General features: G+C 39.0%; 1 protein-coding gene across 1 annotated transcript; it reads left to right on the top strand.

Annotated features, from left to right (window-relative positions):
* The first annotated feature begins 881 nt into the window (after positions 1-881).
* GPX4 (glutathione peroxidase 4) lies at positions 882-25,334 on the top strand. Its single transcript, XM_053702811.1, has 7 exons — positions 882-992; positions 14,600-14,694; positions 14,848-14,992; positions 22,345-22,496; positions 24,388-24,412; positions 24,499-24,558; positions 24,989-25,334. Exons 1-7 carry the CDS (start codon positions 924-926, stop codon positions 25,019-25,021), a joined length of 579 nt encoding a protein of 192 aa, XP_053558786.1. The 5' UTR covers positions 882-923; the 3' UTR covers positions 25,022-25,334.
* The last annotated feature ends 492 nt before the right edge of the window (positions 25,335-25,826 follow it).

Below are 25,826 nucleotides of genomic sequence, written 5' to 3'. Positions count from 1 at the left end.
AAAAAGTGAACGATTTTTTTTTATTTGATCACATTTGGCGGTGAAATGGTGGCATGAAATATACCAAAATGGGCCTAGATCAATACTTTGGGTTGTCTTCTTAAAAAAATATATACATGTCAAGGGATATTCAGGTATTCCTGAAAGATATCAGTGTTCCAATGTAACTATCGCTAATTTTGAAAAAAAGTGGCTTGGAAATAGCAAAGTGCTACTTGTACTTATTGCCCTATAACTTGCGAAAAAAGCAAAGACCATGTAAACATTGGGTATTTCTAAACTCAGGACTAAATTTAGAAACTATTTAACATGGTTGTTTTTTTGGTGGTTGTAGATGTGTAACAGATTTTGGGGGTCAAAGTTAGAAAAAGTGTGTGTTTTTTCATCATATTTTATATATTTTTTTATAGTAAATTATAAGATATAATATGATGAAAATAATGTATAAAGTAAGTCCATTTAATGGCTAGAAAAACAGTATATGTGTGGGTACAGTAAATGAGTAAAAGGAAAATTACAGCTAAATACAAACACTGCAGAAATGTAAAAATAGCCCTGGTTCCAAACGGTCAGAAAATGGAAAAGTGCTGTGGTCCTTAAGGGGTTAATATCTGAAAAGAGGTTATTGGTTAAGCCCATTGCTAAAAGAACATTGCAGTTTTTGTGTTGGCTACATGTGTTGCTGCAGAGATTAAACGTGTATTTTGCAAAAGACACTGATGGAACTGAAAAAAAAAATAAACTAGGTTTATTGTCCCTATTTAAAACGGATGAGTCTGGGCGCATTTAGCTTAGAAATCGACGCAGTAGACGCTGTAATCACTGAGAGAAGAATCCGAACGGTTACCGCAGGCCACGCCCTCTCTTAAACTAGGCTTTTGATTGGTCGAGCTGCAACATGAGAAGGCAGGATCAGTGGCGCCATGTTTGCGTTGCTGTGTCGTACAGTGCTGCTCGGGTCATTGAGTGGCGTTAGTGGAAGCCGAGCGATGGTGAGTTTATTGTTGAGCAGAAGTGCGTGCGGCTTCTGTGCGAAACTGTGTATAAGCTCAGTGCGTATTACATGGTTTGTGGGAGCGGGAGACTTTGACATTCATATAACCTCCTGGAGGTCTTAGGTGTTTCATGTCTGGTGCAGAGTGAGTTGCATAACTGCATGTGCTGGCCGCTGAACTGGGGCAGATGGGTAAACTGCTCCTCGCTGTAGGGGCAGCGCTGACCTATGCAATGTGTATAACGCTCCAGTCTTTGACATGAGCCCCCTCTGAGTATTTAGGAGAAATGTTTTTTTTTTATAATGGAGCACAGTAATGGGTTGGTCAACGTTAAAATGTGCTACCCGCGTTATATTAGTTTTGTGATCATAACTTCGATGATGAGCGTTATTTGTTATCAATTGTACTGATGGAGAAAAGCAGGGCTAGTACTAGACCGTAGCATTTTGACGTTTTATAAATAGTGGTGATGGATTTTACTGTGTTTTTTGTTTATTTAACACCTCTTTCTCTAGCCTTGTACCGCCTCCCCTGTACTGTGTGCTCTTTTTGTGATCGGATATAAATAAGGCTTTTTAATATTGCGAATAATGGCCAGTTAGCACGTTTGAGGGTGGGGTGCTTTAAATAATGAATGAGGGAGCAAAGTATCCCCCAAGTCTCATTAGAACCACATAGACTAATGCCCAATGTATCTTTTGGGGCTTATTGGCAATCTAATACTTGCAGATATTAAACAGTAATATTTAGACTGAATTAATGTTTTTAATCTAGAAAGTAGTATAATCCTACATCTGACTTCTATGTGGTTCTTGTGCCAATGTTTACTAACCCGTGAAACTATTGCAGTATTTCACAACCAAATATTTAAAGCTGACCACCTCAGTTGTGCCTGGAATGCGTTTGCCCACACTCCTATATTCTTTTACATGTAACAATTTAGAGGAGATTTATGGTGAGATTTGAAAAACTGCAATGCACAGCAAACGTCACGTTTACCTGGAAATGAGCACATTAACCCCTTAAGGACCAGCGACGTACCCTGTATGTCACTGGCCTTTTTTTGGGACTTGATTGTTTTATAGCGCGGTCTTGCCACCAGCGTTGAGGCTGATCTATTCCACAAAGCCTGCTGGAGGGAGTGCATTAATAGCGTGTTCTTGCTAGACTTGTGCTATTATGTCCTGAAAAACCCCTTAAGGATCAGTAACATACAGGGTACATTGTGGTCATTAAGGGGTTAATAGGATAATCAACGGTTTCCTTTAGTATTTTTTTTTTTTTTCACACTTAAAGGGACACTAAACCCCCAAAAATTATTTTAGGATTCCAGTAGAGAAAACAATTTTAAACATTCAAATTTACTTCTATTATCTAATTTGATTAATTCTTTAGATATTCTTTGTTAAAGAAACAGCAATGCACATGAGTGAGCCATCTTTGTGCAGCAACCAATCAGCAGCTATTGAGCCTATCTAGATATGCTTTTCACCAAAGTATATCAATAGATTAGAGCAAATTAAATAATAGAAGTAAATTAGAAACTTGTTTAAAATTGCATGCGCTTTCTAAATCGTGAAAGAAAAAAATTGGGTTTCATTTCCCTTTAAGGGACATGAAACACAAAACTTTTCATGACTCAGATTATACAATTTTAAACAACTTTCTAATTTACTTCTATATTTTTTTTTCTTTTCTCTTGGTATCATTTGTTAAAGAAGCAGCAATGCACTACTGGTTTCTAACTACACATGGGTGAGCCAATGAGAGAGATCTCTATCTCGAACCTAGGTTTTTTTGCTGCTACTGAGCTTGCCAAGATAAAGCTTTCAGCAAAGTATAACAAGAGAAGGAAGCAAAATAAATAGAAATACACTGTAAAATTGTTTAAAATTGATTTCTCTTTCTGAATCATGAAAGTAAAATTTTGGGCTTCAAATTCCATTAGCTTGGGCAAAAATGAATAGTTGTCTTGTGTGTTGCGTTGTCTATCAGATGAAGGGTGATGATCTGACATCTATTGCATCATCTGCAACTATACAAATCTGAAGGAACTGAGACCACTACATTCATGCAGATAGTTTAGTCTTTGTCATAAGTAAATTAAATTCATATCCCTGTCATGTGGTTCTGCTTCCTTTCAGTTCTTCCAAGCAGATATGTAATGTTAGCTGTAGTTGAGGACTTGCTTCATTTTTAAACTGCTAACTCAACAGATAATCTGCTTGCTTTGCCTACCCGTATTGAGGATCAGCAGTGTGGAATAAGAACAGCATGGCCACGCTCTAAATCTCATCTATGTAATCAGATTAGAATGAGTTTATAATCAGTTCTGTTCAGAATAACAATGGGTTATACATTGACTAGAAAGGACAATGTTTGAAAAACATGGCACTGCCATGTGACCCTGACTTCTTTATCAGTGTGACAAAACCTAACATTCTGTAAAATTACTAATTTTATGTAAAAGAAAACAAACGTTATGTAAATGATAGAGGCATAAGATGGGTTAACAATTTACAGCATTTACAAGTATTCAGTTCATACTGAACACAACCAGTCTGCATTTTTTCCTGCTGCAAGAGAAAGACAAACTCATTTGTCTGCCTTGTTTTCCAATACCATTAAACCCACACTCCTGTGAATTACATTCCTTGGTTTTGGGTTGGTTGCTATTGTGTCTATGGCAAATCCAAAACTGATATTTGAGTAATTCTTTGGAGCATTCAATGGTTTGGTTTAAGCAGCTGTGATATTACACCTTTTCATTATGGATAAATGCTGTACTTTTGTGTCAAATATATTGAAGGGGGAAAAAAACCGGCTTAATTAGGATAGGGTTTTGAAAGTACAAGTTGGGATGTTAGAGCTACTAACCTTTTTGCTTCTGGCTTTTAACACTTGGGAATATTATAATTACAGTATGTCTATATACAAAGATACTTGCATCCTAAAAAGTTTGGGTTTTCATTATTCTGGAAAGATCCATATCCCCTGAACGTCAAGGGTTGAACAATGTATATGAAAGTTAGGAACAGTGCCCTTTTTAGTAAAAAAGAAAGTTGAACCAAAGTAAGCATAAACAATAGCAATCAATTTTTCTTGCAAAATTAGAATTTAGAAATTCTTAGTGTGGCCTCTGAATATACCAAAATAAGGTAGTTGACATGTTTGTAACTTAAGTTCTCAAGTGGCATTCTGTCCTCTACTGAGCATGGGCAAGAAACAGACTGTGTCACTGTTCAGTGATTGCTAGAGAAAGCCATCTTAAGTTGCTCTTTAAGATTTATTACTTCAAGCTATATATGCCTTCATGTAGAGACCACAGCCCGATTGTGGGACTTTGACAGGAAGTAAGGGACCCTGCACAAAAGGAATTTTTAAAATAAAACCTGAAATCCGTTAAAACTAATAAATAACACACATTGCAATGACTTCTATTATGTGTAACCCATTACTTAGTGCTTCATTGGATACAGGCATACCTCTGAGGTATTGAGGGTTTGGTTTGGACCACCACAATAAAGCGAATATCACAATAACGTGAGTCACTTAAAGTGAAGGCAAACTTTGATGAATGAAAACCCGTTTTTTAAAAATACTATTAAAAACAGGGGCACTTTCATTCATCAAAGTTTACAAAGTAGCCATTAAGATTAAAAACATACTTTTTTTTTTTTTTTTTTTCACAGCCAGAGCAGCCTCCCCCTCCTGGAAATCCTCTCTTCACACGTCAGCAATCACTAATTCGGCTTCCTCCAATCACAGCATGGGCTCAGGCAATAACCACCCTGGGGGGAAAGCCATGATTGGAGGAAGCCAGATTAGTCATTGCTGACGTGTGAAGAGAGGATTTCCAGGAGGGGAAGCTGCTCTGGCTGTGAAAAGAAAAAAAGGTAAGTTTTTAATCAAAACGGCTGCTTTGTAAACTTTGAATGAAAGTGCCCCTGTTTTTAATAGTATTTTTAAAGAACAGACTTTTATTCACCAAAATTTACCTTCACTTTAACGGTTTTTAGTTTCCCAGTGCATATGTTTTTTATGTTAACACGTCTGTGTGCAATAGCATGACTAAACCCCCCCCCCCCCCCCCCCATGTATATACCTTAATAAAAAAATACTTTTATTGCTAAAAAAATATATTGCTATCTTAAGAGTCATAATCCTTTTTTTTTTTTTTTCTTTTTTCTTTCTTGTATGTATATTAAAGGCTTCGCAAGCCTTTCGACCCCCTACGACTACAGTTTCTCACAAGAGAACCTGCACGCTGTATTTAACAAGCAGCAGTTATCAATCTCCCCAGTCTCATCCGACCGTGGAGATTAACAGCTCCTGCGACATTGACTGTGTGCGGGCAGGAGGCAGCATTGCACGCAAGTTCAAAATGGCGCTCGTGTGCAATGCTCAATTCCGCCAGAGGCGAGCTGCGGTACATACGCACCCCTGTCCGACGCAGATTGATAAATCAACCCCATAGTGTGTGCCGATAGACCTGTTCGATGTAGGTTTACCTCAAACCTTGAGTTTGTAAAAAAAAAAAAAAAAACACACACAATAAAACAAGGGGTATTTTGGTGTGGCTGGGCTAGATCATTGGGTTTTTTTTTTTTTTTTTTTAATTCCGTAGAGGTGAATGTAGTTTCTGTACATTGTTAGACTTACTAGGGAAGCAAGGAACCCCTGGAGAGGTTATTGCAGAGACTGTTTTACTACTGGTAAACCCAACAATGTAAAATAAATGGGTGTTAGTTTGGCTACAAGTAGTTATGTTGTTTTTAATGTTATGGTCATTGGAAAGATACTAGACAGTGTGATAACTTGTTACGTTAATCAGTGTGACCACATAGATTGTATTTCAAAATGAGCCAATGCTATAAAGCACAAATGTAGCGCATGAGTTTGCAGTGTGGTATTTGGTCTTGCAGCATGAAATACAGCTGTGTGCTGTAGTGTTGCCAGTAATGCAACTGTTTAACCTTTTTAATATAACTAAAGTTAATGAGGCAAATAAGTGATGGCTTGTTTATTGTATCCCTTCATCTCATCCAGATTACGTTCTATTTTGTCTAAGTAGCTTTTATTTACTTTAATATTTTTTTTTTTTTTTAATTTTTCCTGTTGTGTAGTTGGTGGTGGCGGCGGCACTGGTATGTGTGCGCTCGCGCTACCTCCTACGGTTTGAGGTAGATCATGGATTAACAAATTTGATTTTTAATGACACGATGAGTCCACTGATCATCTTAATTGCTAATGGGATATTCACCTCCTGGTCAGCAGGAGGCGGCAAAGAGCACCTCAGCAAAGCTGTTAAATATCACATCCCTTCACTCCCGCCTACGTTAGTGCTAGTAAGTGGTAAAGTGTCTTTTTTTTTTTTTTTTTTTTTTTTTATTTCTTGTTATTTCTTCTGCTCGCAGAGTATCAGAGCTCTCGGCATTGCAGTATGAGTCCCCTTACCTTATTTTTTTTTTTTCATTCTGATAAGGTATTTTTACGAACTAAATTAGGATTTCTTCCTAAGGTAGTTTCTGATCGGAACATTAATCAGGAGATTGATGTTCCTTTGTGTCCCAATCCTACTTCTCAGAAGGAACGGCTTCTGCACAATTTGGGTGTTCGTGATTTAAAGTTTTACCTGCAGGCGACTAAGGATTTTCTGCAGTCTTCTGCATTGTTTGTAGTATTCTCAGGAAAGCGTAAGGGACAGAAAGCTACGGCTACTTCTCTTTTTGGCTGAAGAGTAACATACGTTTTGCATATGAGACTGCTGGACAGCAGCCTCCTGAGAGATACGGCTCATTCCACAAGGGCTGTTGCTTCCTCATGGGCATTCAAGAATGAAGCTTCGGTGGAACAGATTTGCAAGGTTGCAACTTGGTCCTCTCTTCACACTTTTTAAAAATTCTACAAGTTTGACACTTTTGCCTCGGCTGAGGCCGCTTTTGGGAGAGGTTCTTCAAGCAGTGGTGCCTTCTGTTTAGGTTCCCTGTCTTGTCCCTCCCGTATCATCTGTGTACTCTAGCTTGGGTATTGATTCCCATTGGTAATTAAGGTGATCCTTGGACTCTGTGTCAAAAAGAAATACATTTATCAGGTAAACATAAAAAAAAAATTGTGTAAAATATGAACTAAGTGTTTCAGTATTCATGGTGGATGCCTATGTTGCCTGTAAGAAATGGACTTAAAGGGACGGTAAACACCTTGATTTTAATGCAAAGTTGTCCTACTATACATAACTAAACAAAATTTTTATAATATACACACATTACTTATGTCCCGTTTTCATGTAATCTAGCTTTGAAAATAGTGCATTTTCTCAGAACTTTGAATGTATGCTGCAGACATTGAGGCTAACCCTTCTACATAGCTTTCCCTAATTGGCTTTAAAAAAATAGCATTAACTGCAATGTTTTGCAGTTAACATAATTATCAGGGTTAGCCTTGTCAGCTGCAGACTCAAGACTGGGTTGGCTCTTCCCAATAAGGCAAGTGGGGGGGGGGGTTTACTCCCCCAAATATGTTTAGACTTGATGTGTAATTTTATAGAAAAATAATGGAAAGAGGTGTTTAGTGCCCCTTTTTTAAAATAACATGAAACTCAAAATCTTTCAGATCACAATACAATTTTTTTTTTTTTCAATTTTTTTTTTCAATTTTTTTTTATTCATTATTTGGGGCATAAAAAATAAATCATACAAAAGGAAAAAAAAAAATTTCATACATCTTGTCTGGAGACGCAGCTCCACGTCTCTATCTAGTAAAACTATACACATCTAAACAAATACATTAACATGATGGAAATTATCAGACACTAATTCCAATCTTCATACAAGCTGAACAATTCTAAACAGCTGCCTGCAAATAATGATTAATACTTCTATCTTGAATAACTAAAAAATAGACAGCTGTCAACTTCCTTGGATAGATTTTCCTTACATTCCTTTCCATATTACTTTCCTTCAGAAACAAACAAAAAAAAAAACCTTATATAGAAATCAATATTTCTCTCTCCCTCCCCACCCCCCCAGAATGCCACTGACCAGGGGACCCCTACCGTGTAGTAATCCATGTGTGTTGAAAGATATTAAGTAAAGTTAGTTCCGCAAAACTCACTGAAGATAGGAAAGAGGATCCGCTTTTGCAAAAGAGATGAATAAGATAGAATAACTGGCGTCCATTTCCAGAGGAACTTCTTGATTCGTTTCTCCGAGGCTTCATAGAGATTGTATGATTCAAAAACAATTTGATCTTGTAACATTTTAAAGACCATAGCTAATCCCGGTACACGCCTAGCTTTCCAGTTTTTAAGTAAGCAGTATCTAACAGTCAAAATAATAGTTTTTAAACTATAGTGATATCATTCACAGCCTCTTGTGGCGGAAGTAAAAAGATGACATCTTCCGCAGATATTCCAATTGTTTTATAAAGTTTATTGAACCAGAAAATAATCTTTAACCACAATTGTCTTGCCATAGGACATGTCCAAAACATGTGCATCAAATCTGCCCTCTCATGTGAACAACGAGGACATAAACTAGCCGAAGTCGGATAACATTTAAAAACTTTCCACGGCGAAAGATAAAACTTATTGATCAATTTCATGTGGGATTCGTTCCATGATGTCGGGACTCTACACTTACGTAAAGAGTTAAAGCGCTGAGTAATTTTATCATGATTTACCGAGGGAATAAAAGGAAGCCAGGCCTTACAAATATTATCCCTAAATAGGAGACTCTGCTTATTCAACATAATATCATACATCAGGGATATCAAGGAGTTTCCTGCAACGAATTTTTGTATAGCAAGCTTAATATCCGACCTGGCGGAAAAAGACGAGCAAGACCAACTGTGACGAGATAATGGCGGATTTGAAAATACGCAAAAAGATTAAATCTAGGTAGATCAAATTTGTTAAAAATAGCATCCGCCACTAATAATTGATCATTCTCATCAAATAACTGTTTTACATAAAGTAGTCCTTTATCAGCCCAGTCTTTGAAAACTTTTTGGTAGAGACCTGGCAAAAAATTTGGATTATTTGCAATCGGAAGCCATTCAGAGAATGAAAAATCTATCAATTGCACAAAACTTTTAACAGGCTGAAACTATATTTCTAAAAGTGATAAGACGGCAAACATTCTGAGGAAGCTTCTGAACTGGAGAATGTAATATAGCTTTTAACGCGAATGGAGCAATCAAATAAATAATTTTCTAGCTCTTCTGATGAGACCAAATTGGTGCCGGCAAGCCAATCTATTGCTGTTTTAACCATCGCAGCCAGGTTATACAATTTAAGGTTAGGAAGCGCCAATCCCGCTGATCCACTATTTTGCATTAATTTTGCTAGTGCAATTCGAGGCCTTTTATTATTCCAAATAAACATAGAAATTTGAGCGTTAAAAAGCAACCGCGGAAAGATGATTGAATTTATTAGATTAACCCTGGCTGTGATGGACAAAGGAAAAGCGGCCCAGAGAAGCAGATCCATTCCTATTTTTTGAAATAGGGGCTCAAAGTTAGCTTTATACCAGAGTTTAGGATTTTTATGTAAAACTAAACCTAGATATTTAATAAGCTCAACCTGTTTGAATGGAATATTAAGTCCTACTAGCTGGGAATTATTTATACACTAATTCACTCTTCTCTATGTTTATCTTATAACCAGAAAAAGAGCTAAGTTTCCAGCACATTAAGGATCAAAGGGATAGACTGCTGAATGTTGGCCAAAAAAACCAACACATCTGCATAAAGCAGTGTTTTAAGGCGCTGTGAACCAAATGAGACTCCTATCAAAACATCTCTGAATCGTATCGCGAGAGGTTCCAGCGCAATATTAAAGGGAAGTGGCGACAGAGGGCAACCTTGCCTGGTGCCTCTCTGCAATGTTATTTTAGGAGATAAAGATCCATTGATAAGTAAAAAGGAGATTGGATTAAGATATAAACGAAAAATGAATTGTAGAAGTTCCCCTTTAAAACCAAACTTCTCCATCGCGCTAAATAGATATTCCCATACAATCAAGTCAAAAGCTTTGACCGCGTCCAACGAAAGAATAGCAACGTCTTGCAAAAGTGGCTTCTTCCTAGCCTTATCCACATTCCATGCATAATCCAAAAAGTTAATAAGTTTACTAATATTTTTTACTGGATTTCTAGCTACCATAAATCCTGTTTGGTCTGGGTGAATAATTTTGTGTAAGCAGGTAGATAATCTTGATGCAATAATGGCCATTAAAATCTTATAGTCAATATTCAGTACCGATATCTGCCTATACGAGGCCAAATCCTCAGGGTTTTTACCTTTCTTTAAAATGAGAGATATATTGGCCGCCGAGAAGTAGCTAGAAATGGCATTATTTGAACTATAGTAGAAATTGAAGAGTTTTTCTAATTTTGGAAGTAAGACCTCACCAATACATTTATAAAGCTCCGCTGGGAACCCATCTGGTCCAGGCGCCTTATTCAGTTTCAAATGATCTATGGCTTTTCTAATTTCATCCAATGAGATTGGGGCATTAATCAACATTAAATCCTCGCTACTTAATTGGGGAGTCTTTATCATAGACCAGAAAGTGTCTTGATTATCCTTATTTCACCTCTAGAATATAGTTGTTGCTAGTAAACAAAACGCCTCACTAATCTCATTAGTCTCCATACATCTTCCCTTATTGGTTTGAATCACGGGAATACAATTTTTCTTTTTTCTAGCTTTGGTAAGTCTGGCCAGAAGAGCCATGGACTCCTTTAAAGTGAAGATTTATTTTTGCTTCTTCCTCTAACAGTTTTTGTTTTAAAAACACATCTCTTTCCTTCCTATTTTGATACTTTTTTTCCAGTTTCCCGAGGTACGATTTACACTATTTTCTATATGAGTCCCTAACTTTATTCACGAATTGTATTTCACGTACTCTACTCTTTTTCATAGCTATGCCAACATATGTCTGTATTCTTTCCCCCCCCCCCCCCCCCCCGCATAACAGCTTTAAAGGCTTCCCAAAAAATTTCCGGTTTGTTCAAGTAGCTTAAATTATCGGCATAGTTAACAAATTTGGGGTTAGTATGTAGATATTGGGGGAAATAAAAACTAGACTATTGAGTCCTATTTTTAAAACGGGTGGGAAATAATCGTGTGATATGATAATATCTCCGATTCCTGTTTCTATTTTCTGAATAGCGAGTTTCTCTGTAATTAGAAGATCTATTCTAGAGAAAGTAGCGTGTACTTTAGACTCACAAGAAAATAACTTTATCTGGATTTTTTTAAACGCCATATATCTACTAATTTCAGCCTCATGCAGAATTGTGATAAAAATTTTGCCTGTTTTTCATAGACGGATCTTTTTGTTAGAGTCTATCCAAAGCAGGACATAGAGTAGCATTAAAATCCCCCCCCCCTACTATTAGATTTTCAGTGATAAAAGGAAATAATTAAATTTTTATATTCTCCCAAAATTCTCTAGAGAATTTATTTGGCGCATAGACATTACACAATACAAATTTAATATTCTTTATAAACACTTGAATGAGAATATATCTAGCCGCAGGATCTACTTCTACCATATCTATCTTATACTCCAATTCTTTACGAAAAAGAATAGCAACCCAACATTTTCTAGACACCCCAGTAGTAGAGACTACTTCCCCTACCCATTTTGTCTTCAATTTAAACGCTTCTTGCTCGTTAAGATGTGTCTCCTGGAGGAGAACCACATCTGGTTTATACTTTGCTAGGGTTTTGATAACTAATTTGCATTTAATAGGGGAAGCTATCCCTCCTATGTTCCAAGATAGGATTTAAATTCCTTCTACCATCTAAACTCAGGTGAATAGCCAATTTATACGGGACAACCCAGTCCGGACGCACCGAGGGCACAGCGGAGAGCCGGGAGGGGCAAGAGGGGGAGAGAGAGAGGAAAAAAAACACAACGTGACAACAATTACACAAAAAATAACAACCTTGCTAACCATATCTAATATTGAGACTACTATTCACAATTACAGAGTAAAGTCAAAGTATCTAGCAGCTTTCCAAACTGAGTTTTCTAGGATTAACTGCTTTAAATATATTTTTTGACTTCTGCAACCTCATCAAATACATGTCTGATACCCAAGACTTTTAAGATGTCTTGGAATCTTAAAAGTTTAAATTAACAGACTCTACTTTTTGTGACTCCATCTGAAAAGGGCTTCTTTGGGCCTAATCTATGGGCATGCTCAATCGAGAGTGGCAACAAATGGGGGGGACATGCCAAGTGCTAGAGGTAATGTAGTGGACGTAAATTTTATTAAGTCTTCATAATCTAACAGTTCAGGGAGCCCCACTAGTCTAATATTATTACGCCTGGAGCGATCCTCAAGATCCTCCAGGCGTAACTGCATATTTTTAATTTTAGATTCTTGTTTTTGTAAAGTGTAGGCCTGCGTATGAGTCTGATCTTCTATATCAGAGATCCTAGACTCAGCTTCTGTTAACCTTGCTGAAAACTGTCTTACTTCCGAAGATGGTGAACTTATTTCAGTAGACATTGAGCCTAGCTCTCATAATAGCTTCAAATTGAGGTGAAAAAATTTCAGAAATTTTAGCTATAAGAGCTTGATGAAGGTAGTGATGGCGTCAGTATTTCCTGTCATGTAGTGCTCCAGACATGTTCCTGCTATCTGTCTACATATTCAACATCTATTCTACTGCGCTCTCACCTCACTACCTGTCCCCCCTTGACCCTATCCCCTCACAGCTACTTCCCTCCCTCTCTTCTACCCTTACTCCTATACTCAAACACATTTTCAACCTCTCCCTCAGCACCGGTCTATTTCCCACATCTCTGAAATCTGCACTTGTCACGCCTATCCTCAAAAAACCTTCTCTCAATTACAACCTCCCTATTTCCCTACTCCCTCATGCCTCAAAGCTTCTCGAAAAGCTAGTATATGCATGCCTATCCCTTTACTTACTTTTAATCTCCCTCCTTGACCCACTGCAATCTGGATTTAGTCCTGATCACTCCATTGAGAAAGCAACCGTTAAGGTTACCAACGACTTAATTACAGCAAAATCAAAAGGCCACTTCTCTGCTTATCCTCTATCTGTCCGCAGCCTTTGATACTGTTGACCACCCTCTTTTGCTCCAAACCCTCAAATCCTTCTGCATTTGTGACACAACCCTCTTGTGATTCTCCTCGTACCTTTATTGTAACCTTCTCTGGGACCTCCTCTGCCCAGTTACCACTTTCTGTTGGGGTACCGCAAGGCTCTGTCCTCGGTTCCCTTCTCAATCTAAATGTCATCATTAAGTTCCCTAATAAAGTCCCATGGGTTCCAATAGCATTTGTATGCCGACGACTCCCAAATCTACTTCTCTGCACCAGACCTATCTCCTTCCTTGCTAACACGTCACTGACTTTCTCGCATCTCTTCCTGGATGTCCTCTCACTACCTCAAGCTAAATTTCTCCAAAACTGAGCTTTATTTTCCCCCCTTCCAAAATCTCCACCCCCCAATATCTCTAACGGTCTAACTCCATCATTACCCCTACCCCTCATGCCCGATATCTTGGGGTCACACTTGACTCAGATCTTTCTTTCAGTCCTTGGCTAAATCCTGCCGCTTCCACCTTAAAAACCTCTCTAAAATTAGACATTTCCTTACACAAGACACAACTAAGATTTTAATCCACTCGCTCATCCTTTCCTGCCTCAATTACTGCAACTCTGTCCTCTGGTCTCACCAGCTGCCGCCTAGCTCCTTTACAATACATAATGAAGGACTCTGTCAGGCTCATCTTCCTTACATGTCGCTCTTCATCTGCTGCACCTCTCTGCCAATCCCTTCACTGGCTTCCTCTTGCCTCCAGAACTAAACACAAAATTCTCACTCTGACATACAAAGCCCTCAACTGCACTTCTCCTCCTCCTCCCCCCCCCCCCCCAATATCTCATACCTTGTTTCCAGATACTCTCCCTCCTGTCCCCTTCGCTCTGCTCATGACCTCCTACTCTCCTCGTGTTACCTCCTCACATTCCAGTTTACAGGACTTCTCCAGACTGGCTCCCATCTTATGGAACTATCTGCCTCGCTCAACAAGACTTTTCTGTTCAGGGATGCATACAACCTACTCTAACCTTTCTTTATACCAGTTCCTCTCCTCCATTGCTATCCCCCTGAACCCCCTTAGCATGTAAGCCTAAGAGCCAAGCTGTTTGTAGATCACCTTAATAGCTGACTACAACAGTGTGACCTGGCAGTACTCTGTACCAGTTTGATCCCTATAAATGTTTCCTTGTATTCCGCCTATGTTTATAGAGCTGCGGAATCTGTTGGCGCTCTACAAATAACTGTTAATAATATGAGTGTTGCAAATTTGATAATAGAGGTACGTTTGGAAACTTTTTTTTTTTTTTTTTCTTTTTGCGCTCTTAATCATGAAAGATTAAAAAAAAAAAAAAATAGGTTTCATGTTTCTTTTTAAATCTAGCTCTGTATGTTTTGGGTATGAAAGTAAGTGGGTTTTTTTTTTTTTTTTTTAATTTTACATTATGTATTTTAAACAAAATAAAATTGAGTTTCTTTACTCTTATGCTTAAGAAGAATACAATTCTCTTATTCAGTGTGCACAGGTGGCAGACTGGAAGGCGGCCAAAACCATATATGAATTCTCAGCTACTGACATTGATGGCAACGAGGTGTCTCTGGAGAAGTACAGGTAATTGCTCCCTTGAAGTGGAAAACTTCTAGTTGTTCCTTCCTAGCATTACCCATAACAAGGTAACTGGGCTTCTGCTAAATAATGTGGTATGGTTTTTATATAATGTAATGTGTACCCCACCTTTTTGACAAATACTTTCTTTTCCCACAGGGGCCATGTCTGTGTTATTGTCAATGTAGCCTCTAAATGAGGCAAAACCCCTGTAAACTATACTCAGCTAGTTGAACTGCACGCCAAATATGCTGAGAAGGGTTTACGTATACTTGGGTTCCCCTGCAACCAGTTTGGAAAACAGGTGAGTTGACACGGGTACTAGAGAGAATATGTAGATGATTCTTAGAGGTATCTTGAGTTTTTAAAATAAAAAAAAATCTGTTATTGGGGATCACCAATTGTTTTACAAGAGATTTCTTATAGGGATTTAAAGGGACATTAAATACAAACACTGAAACCTTCATAACAATTTACCAACATATCTGAGAAAATGCAGTGAATAATTCCACTTTATTTTGTCAATTGAGCACATTTTATGTTTCGTTTTCTCTAATTTCCCTGTCCCTCAGAACAAAAGAACCCTTGCTAACCAGTCACAAACTAATACATAGTTATAGCATGGACTTTTTTTTTAATGATTCAGATAAAGCATGCAACTTTCTAATTTACTCTTATTAATTTTTCTTCATTCTCTTGCTGTCTTTATTTGAAATGCAAGAATGTAAGCTTAGAAGCCAGCCCATTTTTGGTTCACAACCTGGGTTGTGCTTGCTGAACCAAAAATTGTCTGGCTCCTTAGCTTAGATGCCCTTTTTCAAACAAATAGCAAGAGAACGAAGAAAAATAGATCACGGGAGTAAATTAGATAGCTGCTTAAAATTGCATGCTCTATCTGAATCATGAGAAAAAAAAATTGGGTTTAGTACCGATTTTTAAGCTTGGTTACTTTGTTAAAAAACAAACAAACCTGAACCCCCCCCCCCCAGCCACCAATCAGCAGTTATCTCCCAGTAATGCATTGCTGCCCCGTGAGCCTACCTAGATATGCTTTTCAACAGAATACAAAGAACAAAGCAAATTGGATAATAGAAGTAAATTGGAAGGTTGTTCATAACTAACATGTTGTATATGTATCATGAAAGGAAAAAAAAATCTGGGTTTCATGTCCATTTTTAAAGTCTAAGAAAAGGCTCTTAAAGGACTATTAAATACAGCAGAATTGCATAATAAAAACACAAAAGTACTTGGGGGGGTGGGGGGGGGGGCGGTTTCTCCCTGACACATTTCAATGTTAAATTCCCCCCCTCCCATATTATGTGAGCCATCAGCCAATAACAAAATGCATATACATATATACTGTGAATTCTTGCACATGGTCAGTATTAGCTGGTGCTTCAGTGTGCATATAAAACAGAATTTATGCTTACCTGATAAATTACTTTCTCCAACGGTGTGTCCGGTCCACGGCGTCATCCTTGTGGGAATATCTCTTCCCCAACAGGAAATGGCAAAGAGTCCCAGCAAAGCTGTCCATATAGTCCCTCCTAGGCTCCGCCCACCCTAGTCATTCGACCGACGGACAGGAGGAAAAAAACAGGAGAAACTATAGGGTGCCGTGGTGACTGTAGTTAGAGAAAATAATTCATCAAACCTGATTAAAAAACCAGGGCGGGCCGTGGACCGGACACACCGTTGGAGAAAGTAATTTTATCAGGTAAGCATAAATTCTGTTTTCTCCAACATTGGTGTGTCCGGTCCACGGCGTCATCCTTACTTGTGGGAACCAATACCAAAGCTTTAGGACACGGATGAAGGGAGGGAGCAAATCAGGTTACCTAAACAGAAGGCACCACGGCTTGCAAAACCTTTCTCCCAAAAATAGCCTCCGAAGAAGCAAAAGTATCAAATTTGTAAAATTTGCCAAAAGTGTGCAGTGAAGACCAAGTCGCTGCCTTACATATCTGATCAACAGAAGCCTCGTTCTTGAAGGCCCATGTGGAAGCCACAGCCCTAGTGGAGTGAGCTGTGATTCTTTCTGGAGGCTGCCGTCCGGCAGTCTCGTAAGCCAATCAGATGATGCTTTTAAACCAAAAGGAAAGAGGTAGAAGTCTCTTTTTGACCTCTCCTTTTACCAGAATAGACGACAGAGAAGAAGTTTGTCTGAACTCTTTTGTAGCTTCTAAATAGAATTTTAGAGCACGGACTATGTCTAAATTGTGTAACAAACGTTCCTTCTTTGAAACTGGATTCGGACACAAAGAAGGAACAACTATTTCCTGGTTAATAATTTTGTTAGAAACAACCTTTGGAAGAAAACCAGGCTTAGTACGCAAAACAACCTTATCTGCATGGAACACCAGATAGGGCGGAGAACACTGCAGAGCAGATAACTCAAACTCTTCTAGCAGAAGAAATGGTAACCAAAAACAAAACTTTCCAAGATAACAACTTAATATCTATGGAATGTAGAGGTTCAAACGGAACCCCTTGAAGAACTGAAAGAACTAGATTTAAACTCCAGGGAGGAGTCAAAGGTCTGTAAACAGGCTTGATCCTAACCAGAGCCTGAACAAATGCTTGAACATCTGGCACAGCTGCCAGTCGTTTGTGTAATAAGACAGATAAAGCAGAAATCTGTCCCTTTAGAGAACTCGCTGATAATCCTTTATCCAAACCCTCTTGTAGAAAGGAAAGGATCTTAGGGATTTTGATCTTATTCCATAAGAATCCCTTGGATTCACACCAGCAGATATCTTTTCCATATTTTATGGTAAATTTTTCTAGTTACCGGTTTTCTGGCTTGAACTAGAGTATCTATCACCGAATCTGAAAACCCACGCTTTGATAGAATCAAGCGTTAAATTTCCAAGCCGTCAGCTGGAGGGAGACCAGATTTGGATGTTCGAATGGACCCTGTACAAGAAGATCCTGTCTCAAAGGTAGCTTCCATGGTGGCACCGATGACATAATCACCAGGTCTGCATACCAAGTGCTGCGTGGCGACGCAGGAGCTATCAAGATCACCGAGGCCCTCTCCTGCTTGATCCTGGCTACCAGCCTGGGAATGAGAGGAAACGGTGGAAACACATAAGCTAGGTTGAAGGTCCAAGGCGCTACTAGTGCATCCACTAGAGTCTCCTTGGGATCCCTGGATCTGGACCCGTAGCAAGGAACCTTGAAGTTCTGACGAGACGCCATCAGATCCATATCTGGAATGCCCCATAATTGAGTCAACTGGGCAAAGATCTCCGGGTGGAGTTCCCACTCCCCCGGATGGAATGTCTGACGACTCAGATAATGCGCCTCCCAGTTTTCCACACCTGGGATGTGGATCGCAGATAGGTGGCAGGAGTGATCCTCTGCCCATTTTATTATTTTGGTCACTTCTTTCATCGCCAGGGAACTCCTTGTTCCCCCCCTGATGATTGATATAAGCAACAGTCGTCATGTTGTCTGATTGGAATCTTATGAATCTGGCCTTTGCTAGTTGAGGCCAAGCCCTGAGAGCATTGAATATCGCTCTCAGTTCCAGAATGTTTATCGGGAGAAGAGACTCTTCCTGAGACCATAGTCCCTGAGCTTTCAGGGATTCCCAGACCGCGCCCCAGCCCACTAGACTGGCGTCGGTCATGACGATGACCCACTCTGGTCTGCGGAAGCTCATTCCCTGGGACAGGTGGTCCAGGGTTAGCCACCAACGGAGTGAGTCTCTGGTCTTCTGATCTACTTGAATCACTGGAGACAAGTCTGTATAGTCCCCATTCCACTGTTTCAGCATGCACAGTTGTAATGGTCTTAGATGAATTCGTGCAAAAGGAACTATGTCCATTGCTGCAACCATCAATCCTACTACTTCCATGCACTGAGCTACGGAAGGACGAGGAATAGAATGAAGAACTTGACAAGCGTTTAGAAGTTTTGACTTTCTGACTTCTGTCAGGAAAATCCTCATTTCTAAAGAATCTATTATTCCCAAGAAGGGAACTCTTGTCGACGGAGACAGGGAACTTTTTTCTATGTTCACCTTCCATCCGTGAGATCTGAGAAAGGCCAGAACGATGTCTGTGTGAGCCTTTGCCTTTGAAAGAGACGACGCTTGTATTAGAATGTCGTCCAAGTACGGTACTACTGCAATGCCCCTTGGTCTTAGAACCGCTAGAAGGGATCCGAGTACCTTTGTGAAAATCCTTGGAGCAGTGGCTAACCCGAATGGGAGGGCCACAAATTGGTAATGCTTGTCCAGAAAGGCGAACCTTAGGAACTGATGTTCTTTGTGGATAGGAATATGTAGATACACATCCTTTAGATCCACGGTAGTCATAAATTGACCTTCCTGGATTGTGGGTAGAATCGTTCGAATGGTTTCCATTTTGAACGATGGTAATCTGAGAAATTTGTTTAGGATCTTTAAATCCAGAATTGGTCTGAAAGTTCCCTCTTTTTTGGGAACTACAGATTTGAGTAAAATCCCATTCCTTGTTCCGCCGTTGGAACTGGGTTTATCACTCCCATCTTTAACAGGTCTTCTACACAATGTAAGAATGCCTGTCTCTTTATTTGGTTTGAGGATAAGTGAGACATGTGGAACCTTCCCCTTGGGGGTAGTTCCTTGAATTCCAGAAGATAACCCTGGGAAACTATTTCTAGTGTCCAGGGATCCTGAACATCTCTTGCCCAAGCCTGAGCAAAGAGAGAGTCTGCCCCCTACTAGATCCGGTCCCAAATCGGGGGCTACTCCTTCATGCTGTTTTGTTAGCAGCAGCAGGCTTCTTGGCCTGCTTACCCTTGTTCCAGCCTTGCGCTGGTTTCCAAGCTGGTTTGGTTTGAGAGGCATTACCCTCTCTTGTTTAGAGGATGCAGAGTTAGAGGCCGGTCCGTTCCTGAAATTGCGAAAGGAACGAAAATTAGACTTAGGCTTTTTAAAGCCAAGAATATCTTGTGGGAGGGCATGGCCCTTTCCCCCAGTGATGTCTGAAATAATCTCTTTCAATTCTGGCCCAAAGAGAGTCTTACCCTTGAAGGGGATATTAAGCAATTTTGTCTTGGAAGATACATCCGCTGACCAAGACTTTAGCCAAAGCGCTCTGCGCGCCACAATTACAAACCCTGAATTTTTTGCCGCTAATCTAGCTAGTTGCAAAGCGGCATCTAAAATAAAAGAATTAGCCAACTTGAGTGTGTGAACTCTGTCCATAACCTCCTCATACGGAGTCTCTCTACTGAGCGACTTTTCTAGTTCCTCGAACCAGAACCATGCTGCCGTAGTGACAGGAACAATGCACGAAATGGGTTGCAGGAGGTAACCTTGCTGTACAAAAATCTTTTTAAGTAAACCCTCCAATTTTTTTTTTTTATCCATAGGATCTTTGAAAGAACAATTATACTCGATAGGAATAGTAGTGTGCTTGTTTAACATAGAAACTGCCCCCTCGACCTTAGGGACTGTCTGCCATAAGTCCTTTCTGGGGTCGACCATAGGAAATAATTTCTTAAATATAGGAGGGGGGACAAAAGGTATGCTGGGCTTCTCCCACTCCTTATTCACTATATCTGCCACCCGCTTGGGTATAGGAAAAGCGTCAGGGTGCACCGGAACCTCTAGGAACTTGTCCATCTTGCATAATTTTTCTAGAATGACCAGGTTGTCACAATCATCCAGAGTAGATAACACCTCCTTAAGCAGTGCGCGGAGATGCTCTAATTTAAATTTAAATGTCACATCAGGTTCTGCCTGTTGAGAAATTTTACCTGAATCTGAAATTTCCCCATCCGACAAAACCTCCCTCATGACCCCTTCAGATTGGTGTGAGGGTATGACAGAGCAATTATCATCAGCGCCCTCCTGCTCTACAGTGTTTAAAACAGAGCAATCACGCTTTCTCTGATATGCAGGCATTTTGGATAAAATATTTGCTATGGAGTTATCCATTACTGCCGTTAATTGTTGCATAGTAATAAGCATTGGCGCGCTAGAAGTACTAGGGGCCTCCTGCGTGGGCAAAACTGGTGTAGACACAGAAGGAGATGATGTAGAACTATTTCTACTCCCTTCATCTGATGAATCATCTTGGGCAACTTTACTATCTGTGGCAATACTGTCCTTACTTTGTTTGGACGCTATGGTACAATTATCACACATATAGAACATAGCTTATCTGAAGGTGCAGACATATTAAACAGGCTTAAACTTGTCAAAGAACAAAAACAGTTTTAAAACAAAACCGTTACGGTCTCTTTAAATTTTAAACAGTGCACACTTTATTACTGAATATGTGAAAAAGTATGAAGGAATTGTTCAAAATTTACCAAATTTTCACCAGTGTCTTAAAGCATTCAAAGTATTGCACACCACAGAGCTTTAACCCTTTAAAATAAAGAAACCGGAGCCGGTTACAGTTTTAACCCCTCTACAGTCCCAGCTACAGCCTTTGCTGCGACTTTACCAAACCCAGGGGGGAATACGATACCAGATGAAGCCTTCTAGGAACTTTTCAAACTACTTTCAGATCCTCACACATGCATCTGCATGTCTTGCTCTCAAAAGTAACTGCGCAGTAATGGCGCGAAAATGAGGCTCAGCCTACAACTGGGAAGGCCCTTCCTGACTGGAAAGGTGTCTAACACAGTGCCTGACGTTAAAAGTTCCCCAAGCTTATAAGTGTGAATTACAAGCATAAACATGTATAAAATGCCCAAATAAAGCAGTCGATTTTGCCCATAAGTGTCTACCAGTTTTATAGCCCATAATAAGCCCTTTATTCTGTTTGAGACTAAGAAAATGGCTTACCGGTCCCCATGAGGGGAAATGACAGCCTTCCAGCATTACACAGTCTTGTTAGAAATATGGCTAGTCATACCTTAAGCAGAAAAGTCTAACTGTTTCCCCCAACTGAAGTTACTTAATCTCAACAGTCCTATGTGGAAACAGCAAACGATTTTAGTTACTGTCTGCTAAAATCATCTTCCTCTCACAAACAGAACTCTTCATCTTTTTCTGTTTCAGAGTAAATAGTACATACCAGCACTATTTTAAAATAACAAACTCTTGATAGTAGAATTAAAAAACTACAACTAAACACCACATACTCTTAACCATCTCCGTGGAGATGTTGCCTGTGCAACGGCAAAGAGAGTGACTGGGGTGGGCGGAGCCTAGGAGGGACTATATAGACAGCTTTGCTGGGACTCTTTGCCATTTCCTGTTGGGGAAGAGATATTCCCACAAGTAAGGATGACGCCGTGGACCGGACACACCAATGTTGGAGAAATATAATTTAATGCACATTTTTGATAATGGAAGTGAATTGGAAAGTAGTTTTAAAATTGTGCTGTATATGAATCAAATACAAATATGTATCCTAGACTAAGTTTCTGTTGAAACTTGCCATATATTAAGTAAACTCTGTCAATAATATGACAGCTGCATTGTAAGACTATGCAAAATGACAGTACTGTGTGTGTGGTTTTTTTTTTTTTTTTTACTTTAGTGTTCCTATTAATGTTTGGTGCCCATTGTTTCATTCTTCAACTTTCAGATGGCCAGCTAGTGAACCAGGTGCTCCCAGTGTAGCTGTTTCTGGCCAATGTCTCAATCCTATATATAACTCTTTTTTTTTTTTTTTTTTTTTTTTTTAATTTATTATATTTTTTTAGGAACCTGGGACTGAAGCTCAAATTAAAGACTTTGCTGCATCCTACAAGGTTGACTTTGACATGTTCAGTAAGATTGAGGTGAATGGTGATGGTGCACACCCCCTATGGAAGTGGATGAAGGATCAACCTAAAGGCCGTGGTACCCTTGGAAAGTGAGTGCAATGTTAAAGTTCTGAATGCAGTGTATTGTCACTTTGTTTGTGTGTTGTGAACTTGTTTAAAGCTAAATACATACTGTAAGCACAGTATTTAGGTCATCTTTTATTTCTGACCTGTTTGCACATGTGCAGTAACTCTCTCCTTCAGATACCTGCAGTGTAACTTAGGTTCCATAATGTCTGCACCCATGATCAGAGGGAGGTGCATGAAATGTGTTTAAGTTCCTTTTTAACTCCTGGTGAAATGTTTATTGTAAACACTTAAAATGAAAGTGAAATGTTTTTGCTTTAAATAAATTGTATACATGCATCTATAAGCCCCATACTTTATAGAGTTGGTAAACGTTGCCTAACATGGTATTCACCATACTATTTGACTGCTTTCTGGCTAGAGTCAGGACTCCACTTTAAGCTTTAAAGGGACAGTACACTGTAAAATTATTTCAATATTAGTGTTTTTCAATGACTTGTTATACCAGCTGCAGAGTATAAAATGTATAAGAAATTGCATTTCAGGTTTGTGTATATGAAGAAGCTGACTTTGTGCTTTTGAAACAACAGCCTATTACAATGGGTTGAGTTTCAGGTAATATCAGATCTCATAGTTATCACTTTGTGTACACACACTTGCTTCCTTATCTTATACTGTATTTGTCTGTAAACCAAAGCTAAATACATGAAGAGAACAATGGAAAATCATAATTATTAAACTATCCTGTACCCCCACTGTGAGTAATTTCTTCTGCTGGATGTGTTTATGGGCTTGTCAATAGCTTAGACCAGTGTTTCTCAACCGCGGTCCTCAAGTACCCAAACAGGTCTGGTTTTCATTATAGCTGAACCAGTGCACAGGTGAAATAATCGGCTGATCAGTAACCATGGTCCCCATGGCAGAACATACAGTGATCTGAGATGCCATCACAGAACATGCAGCATGTCTGCAGAAAGAACAGAACCCATGCAAATACTGTTAGTGCTTTAACTTTGCAGCTCTGCTCCATATTAGACGGTTCTCTTGAGAGTTGTGCTCTGGTTGCACTGTAAGTTTTCCTTGACACAGTGCACCCAGAGCAAAGTGCTGTTTGAAGTTAACAGTCATATATGCAGCAGTGCATTGATTATTTACTGGCTCTCAGATTTTCTTCAAACCCTCCCCTAGACTTTCCCAGTATGCAAAGCTGTTCTGAATGTAAGATGTTCTTATGAGCATTGCACTTTTTTTTTTTTTTTTTATTACTACATTTCTATGTTGGACCACGAGAAAAGGAAACCAATTTTACAGTTTCATTTTTTTTTTTTTTTTTTTGTCTGCAGCTAATTTGCAATGCAATTTTCAACTACTGCACTATATTATAAAACATTAAAATTGTTTTATTCTTTAGTAAACTAACACTTTGCAATTGAACTGGTACTTTAGTGTAACTTCCTAACTTAAAATTGCATTTTACTTAAAATAACCTGCAGAAAAACTTCCAATAAAAAAATCTCATTGCAGAAAGTGGGGGAAAAAAGTTCTGCCTCTGGGACCATGGTTACTAACCTGCTCTCTCCTATCGGCTAATTATTTCACCTGTGCTCTAGTTCAGCTATAATGAAAGCCAGGACTGTTGGGGGTACTTGAGGACCGCAGTTGAGAAACACTGGCTTAGCTTCCACTATATAAACTTTCAGTACTGGTGGGGCTACCACATGCTTAATCGGCTATTTCAAATGTTAAAATATAGGGAAAGAAGCTACGTGTAAATTTAATACACACCGGCAGGTAAAAATGGATCGTAGGGTACAATTTAAAGGGGAGAACATTTTGGAGTAAACTGTCCCTTTTAATGCAGTAAATGTAGGAAAATAAGATTAAAGTAACATCCTCTTCATTTTGTTCCTCTAGTGCCATCAAGTGGAACTTCACCAAGGTGAGTGCCTGAGTGTTTTGCTTTTGCCACCTGTGGGTTTTTGGTTTTTACCCTTCTATATTAATTTTTTTCTTTTTTCTTTCCAGTTTCTTATTAATAAGGAGGGCCAGGTGGTGAAGAGATTTAGCCCAATGGAAGACCCAGTGGTAAGTTGTGATTTCTTGTGGTGTGCCATTAAATAGGTCCTGGGGAGAATACTGGTTTCTACAAATATATATCCTAGACTAAAGTTTCCATACATTAAGTAAACTCTGTAAAGGATATGACAACTGCATTGTAAGACTGCAAAATGACAGTACTGAATTTCAAATGAGCAGCAGATTCATCTAACAAGTTACAAAATTAAATTCCATTTCCTCCACCAGCAAATTAGACTCTTCTGTATAAACTAAACTCTTGCACATGGTCCCTTAGTGTGCACATTTTGATAATGGATGTACATTGCACCAAGGTTTTTAAAACTGTGTTCTTAATCATGAAACTTAATTTTGGCTTTAGTTTAGCTTTTTAGCATCTTTTGTTTGAATTACAGAGAACTGTCCACTCTATATGCATTTTATTTTCTCTACTTTCTAGGTGATTGAGAAGGATCTTCCCACCTATCTTTAGGAGCTCATATTGCACCCAGTGTCTGGCAGCAACTCTCGTTTTCAACCGCAATGATGATGGTATGCCTCAAAACCGTAAGGAGGAAGCAGACCGGATGGTGGCGTGCACCTGTGGAGGGAAACTCTGGTTTGCTACCAGGAACTGCTTTGTACACATTGATATCCCGAACGCAATAAATTTAAATTTGTGTCAACTATTCTTTCACAAATGCACTCTGATTTTTGAGAAAACAATGAGTTAAAGCGAAACTAAACTCCAATATTATCAAATATGTGAGTTTAGATGGAAATAAATTGGAAAGTTTAAAATTTAATGCTCGAAATTTTTTTTTTTCCCTTCTGATGGCTCTACCATCCACAATGTTAAAAGTATTTAAAGAAGGGGGGGAAAGGCCAGAGTGGATAGAACAAGGGGTTAAATCAACAAGTATTTGTTTACAGATTCTGGATATGGGCAGAAAAGTTATTTAAAACATTAGCAAATGTGATTGGTACCACTGGCTTCATGAGATCTGGTTGAGCGTTTTCTCTTGGATCATAAAATATCTATTGTCTCTCCAATGTGCACTCGCACAATTTAAAAAAAAAAGTTACCTGTGTGCCACAATTATATACAGCATATAACCCAATAAGACAGATGACACTGAATTTATATGTAGCAAAGTTTGGCACTCTTTCATCTTACATGATGTTTTGGGGAAACTCCCCTTCCTCAGACAGTGTGAAAATTTCAAATCGTACAAACCCCAGCCACAACTCAACCTGCCTGTCTGGTTACTATGGTAACACCATACATCTACATATAA

This window comes from Bombina bombina, chromosome 2 (assembly GCF_027579735.1).
Source record: "Bombina bombina isolate aBomBom1 chromosome 2, aBomBom1.pri, whole genome shotgun sequence".
Classification (NCBI taxonomy): Eukaryota; Metazoa; Chordata; class Amphibia; order Anura; family Bombinatoridae; genus Bombina; species Bombina bombina.
This window is presented reverse-complemented; position numbering and strand designations above follow the sequence as displayed.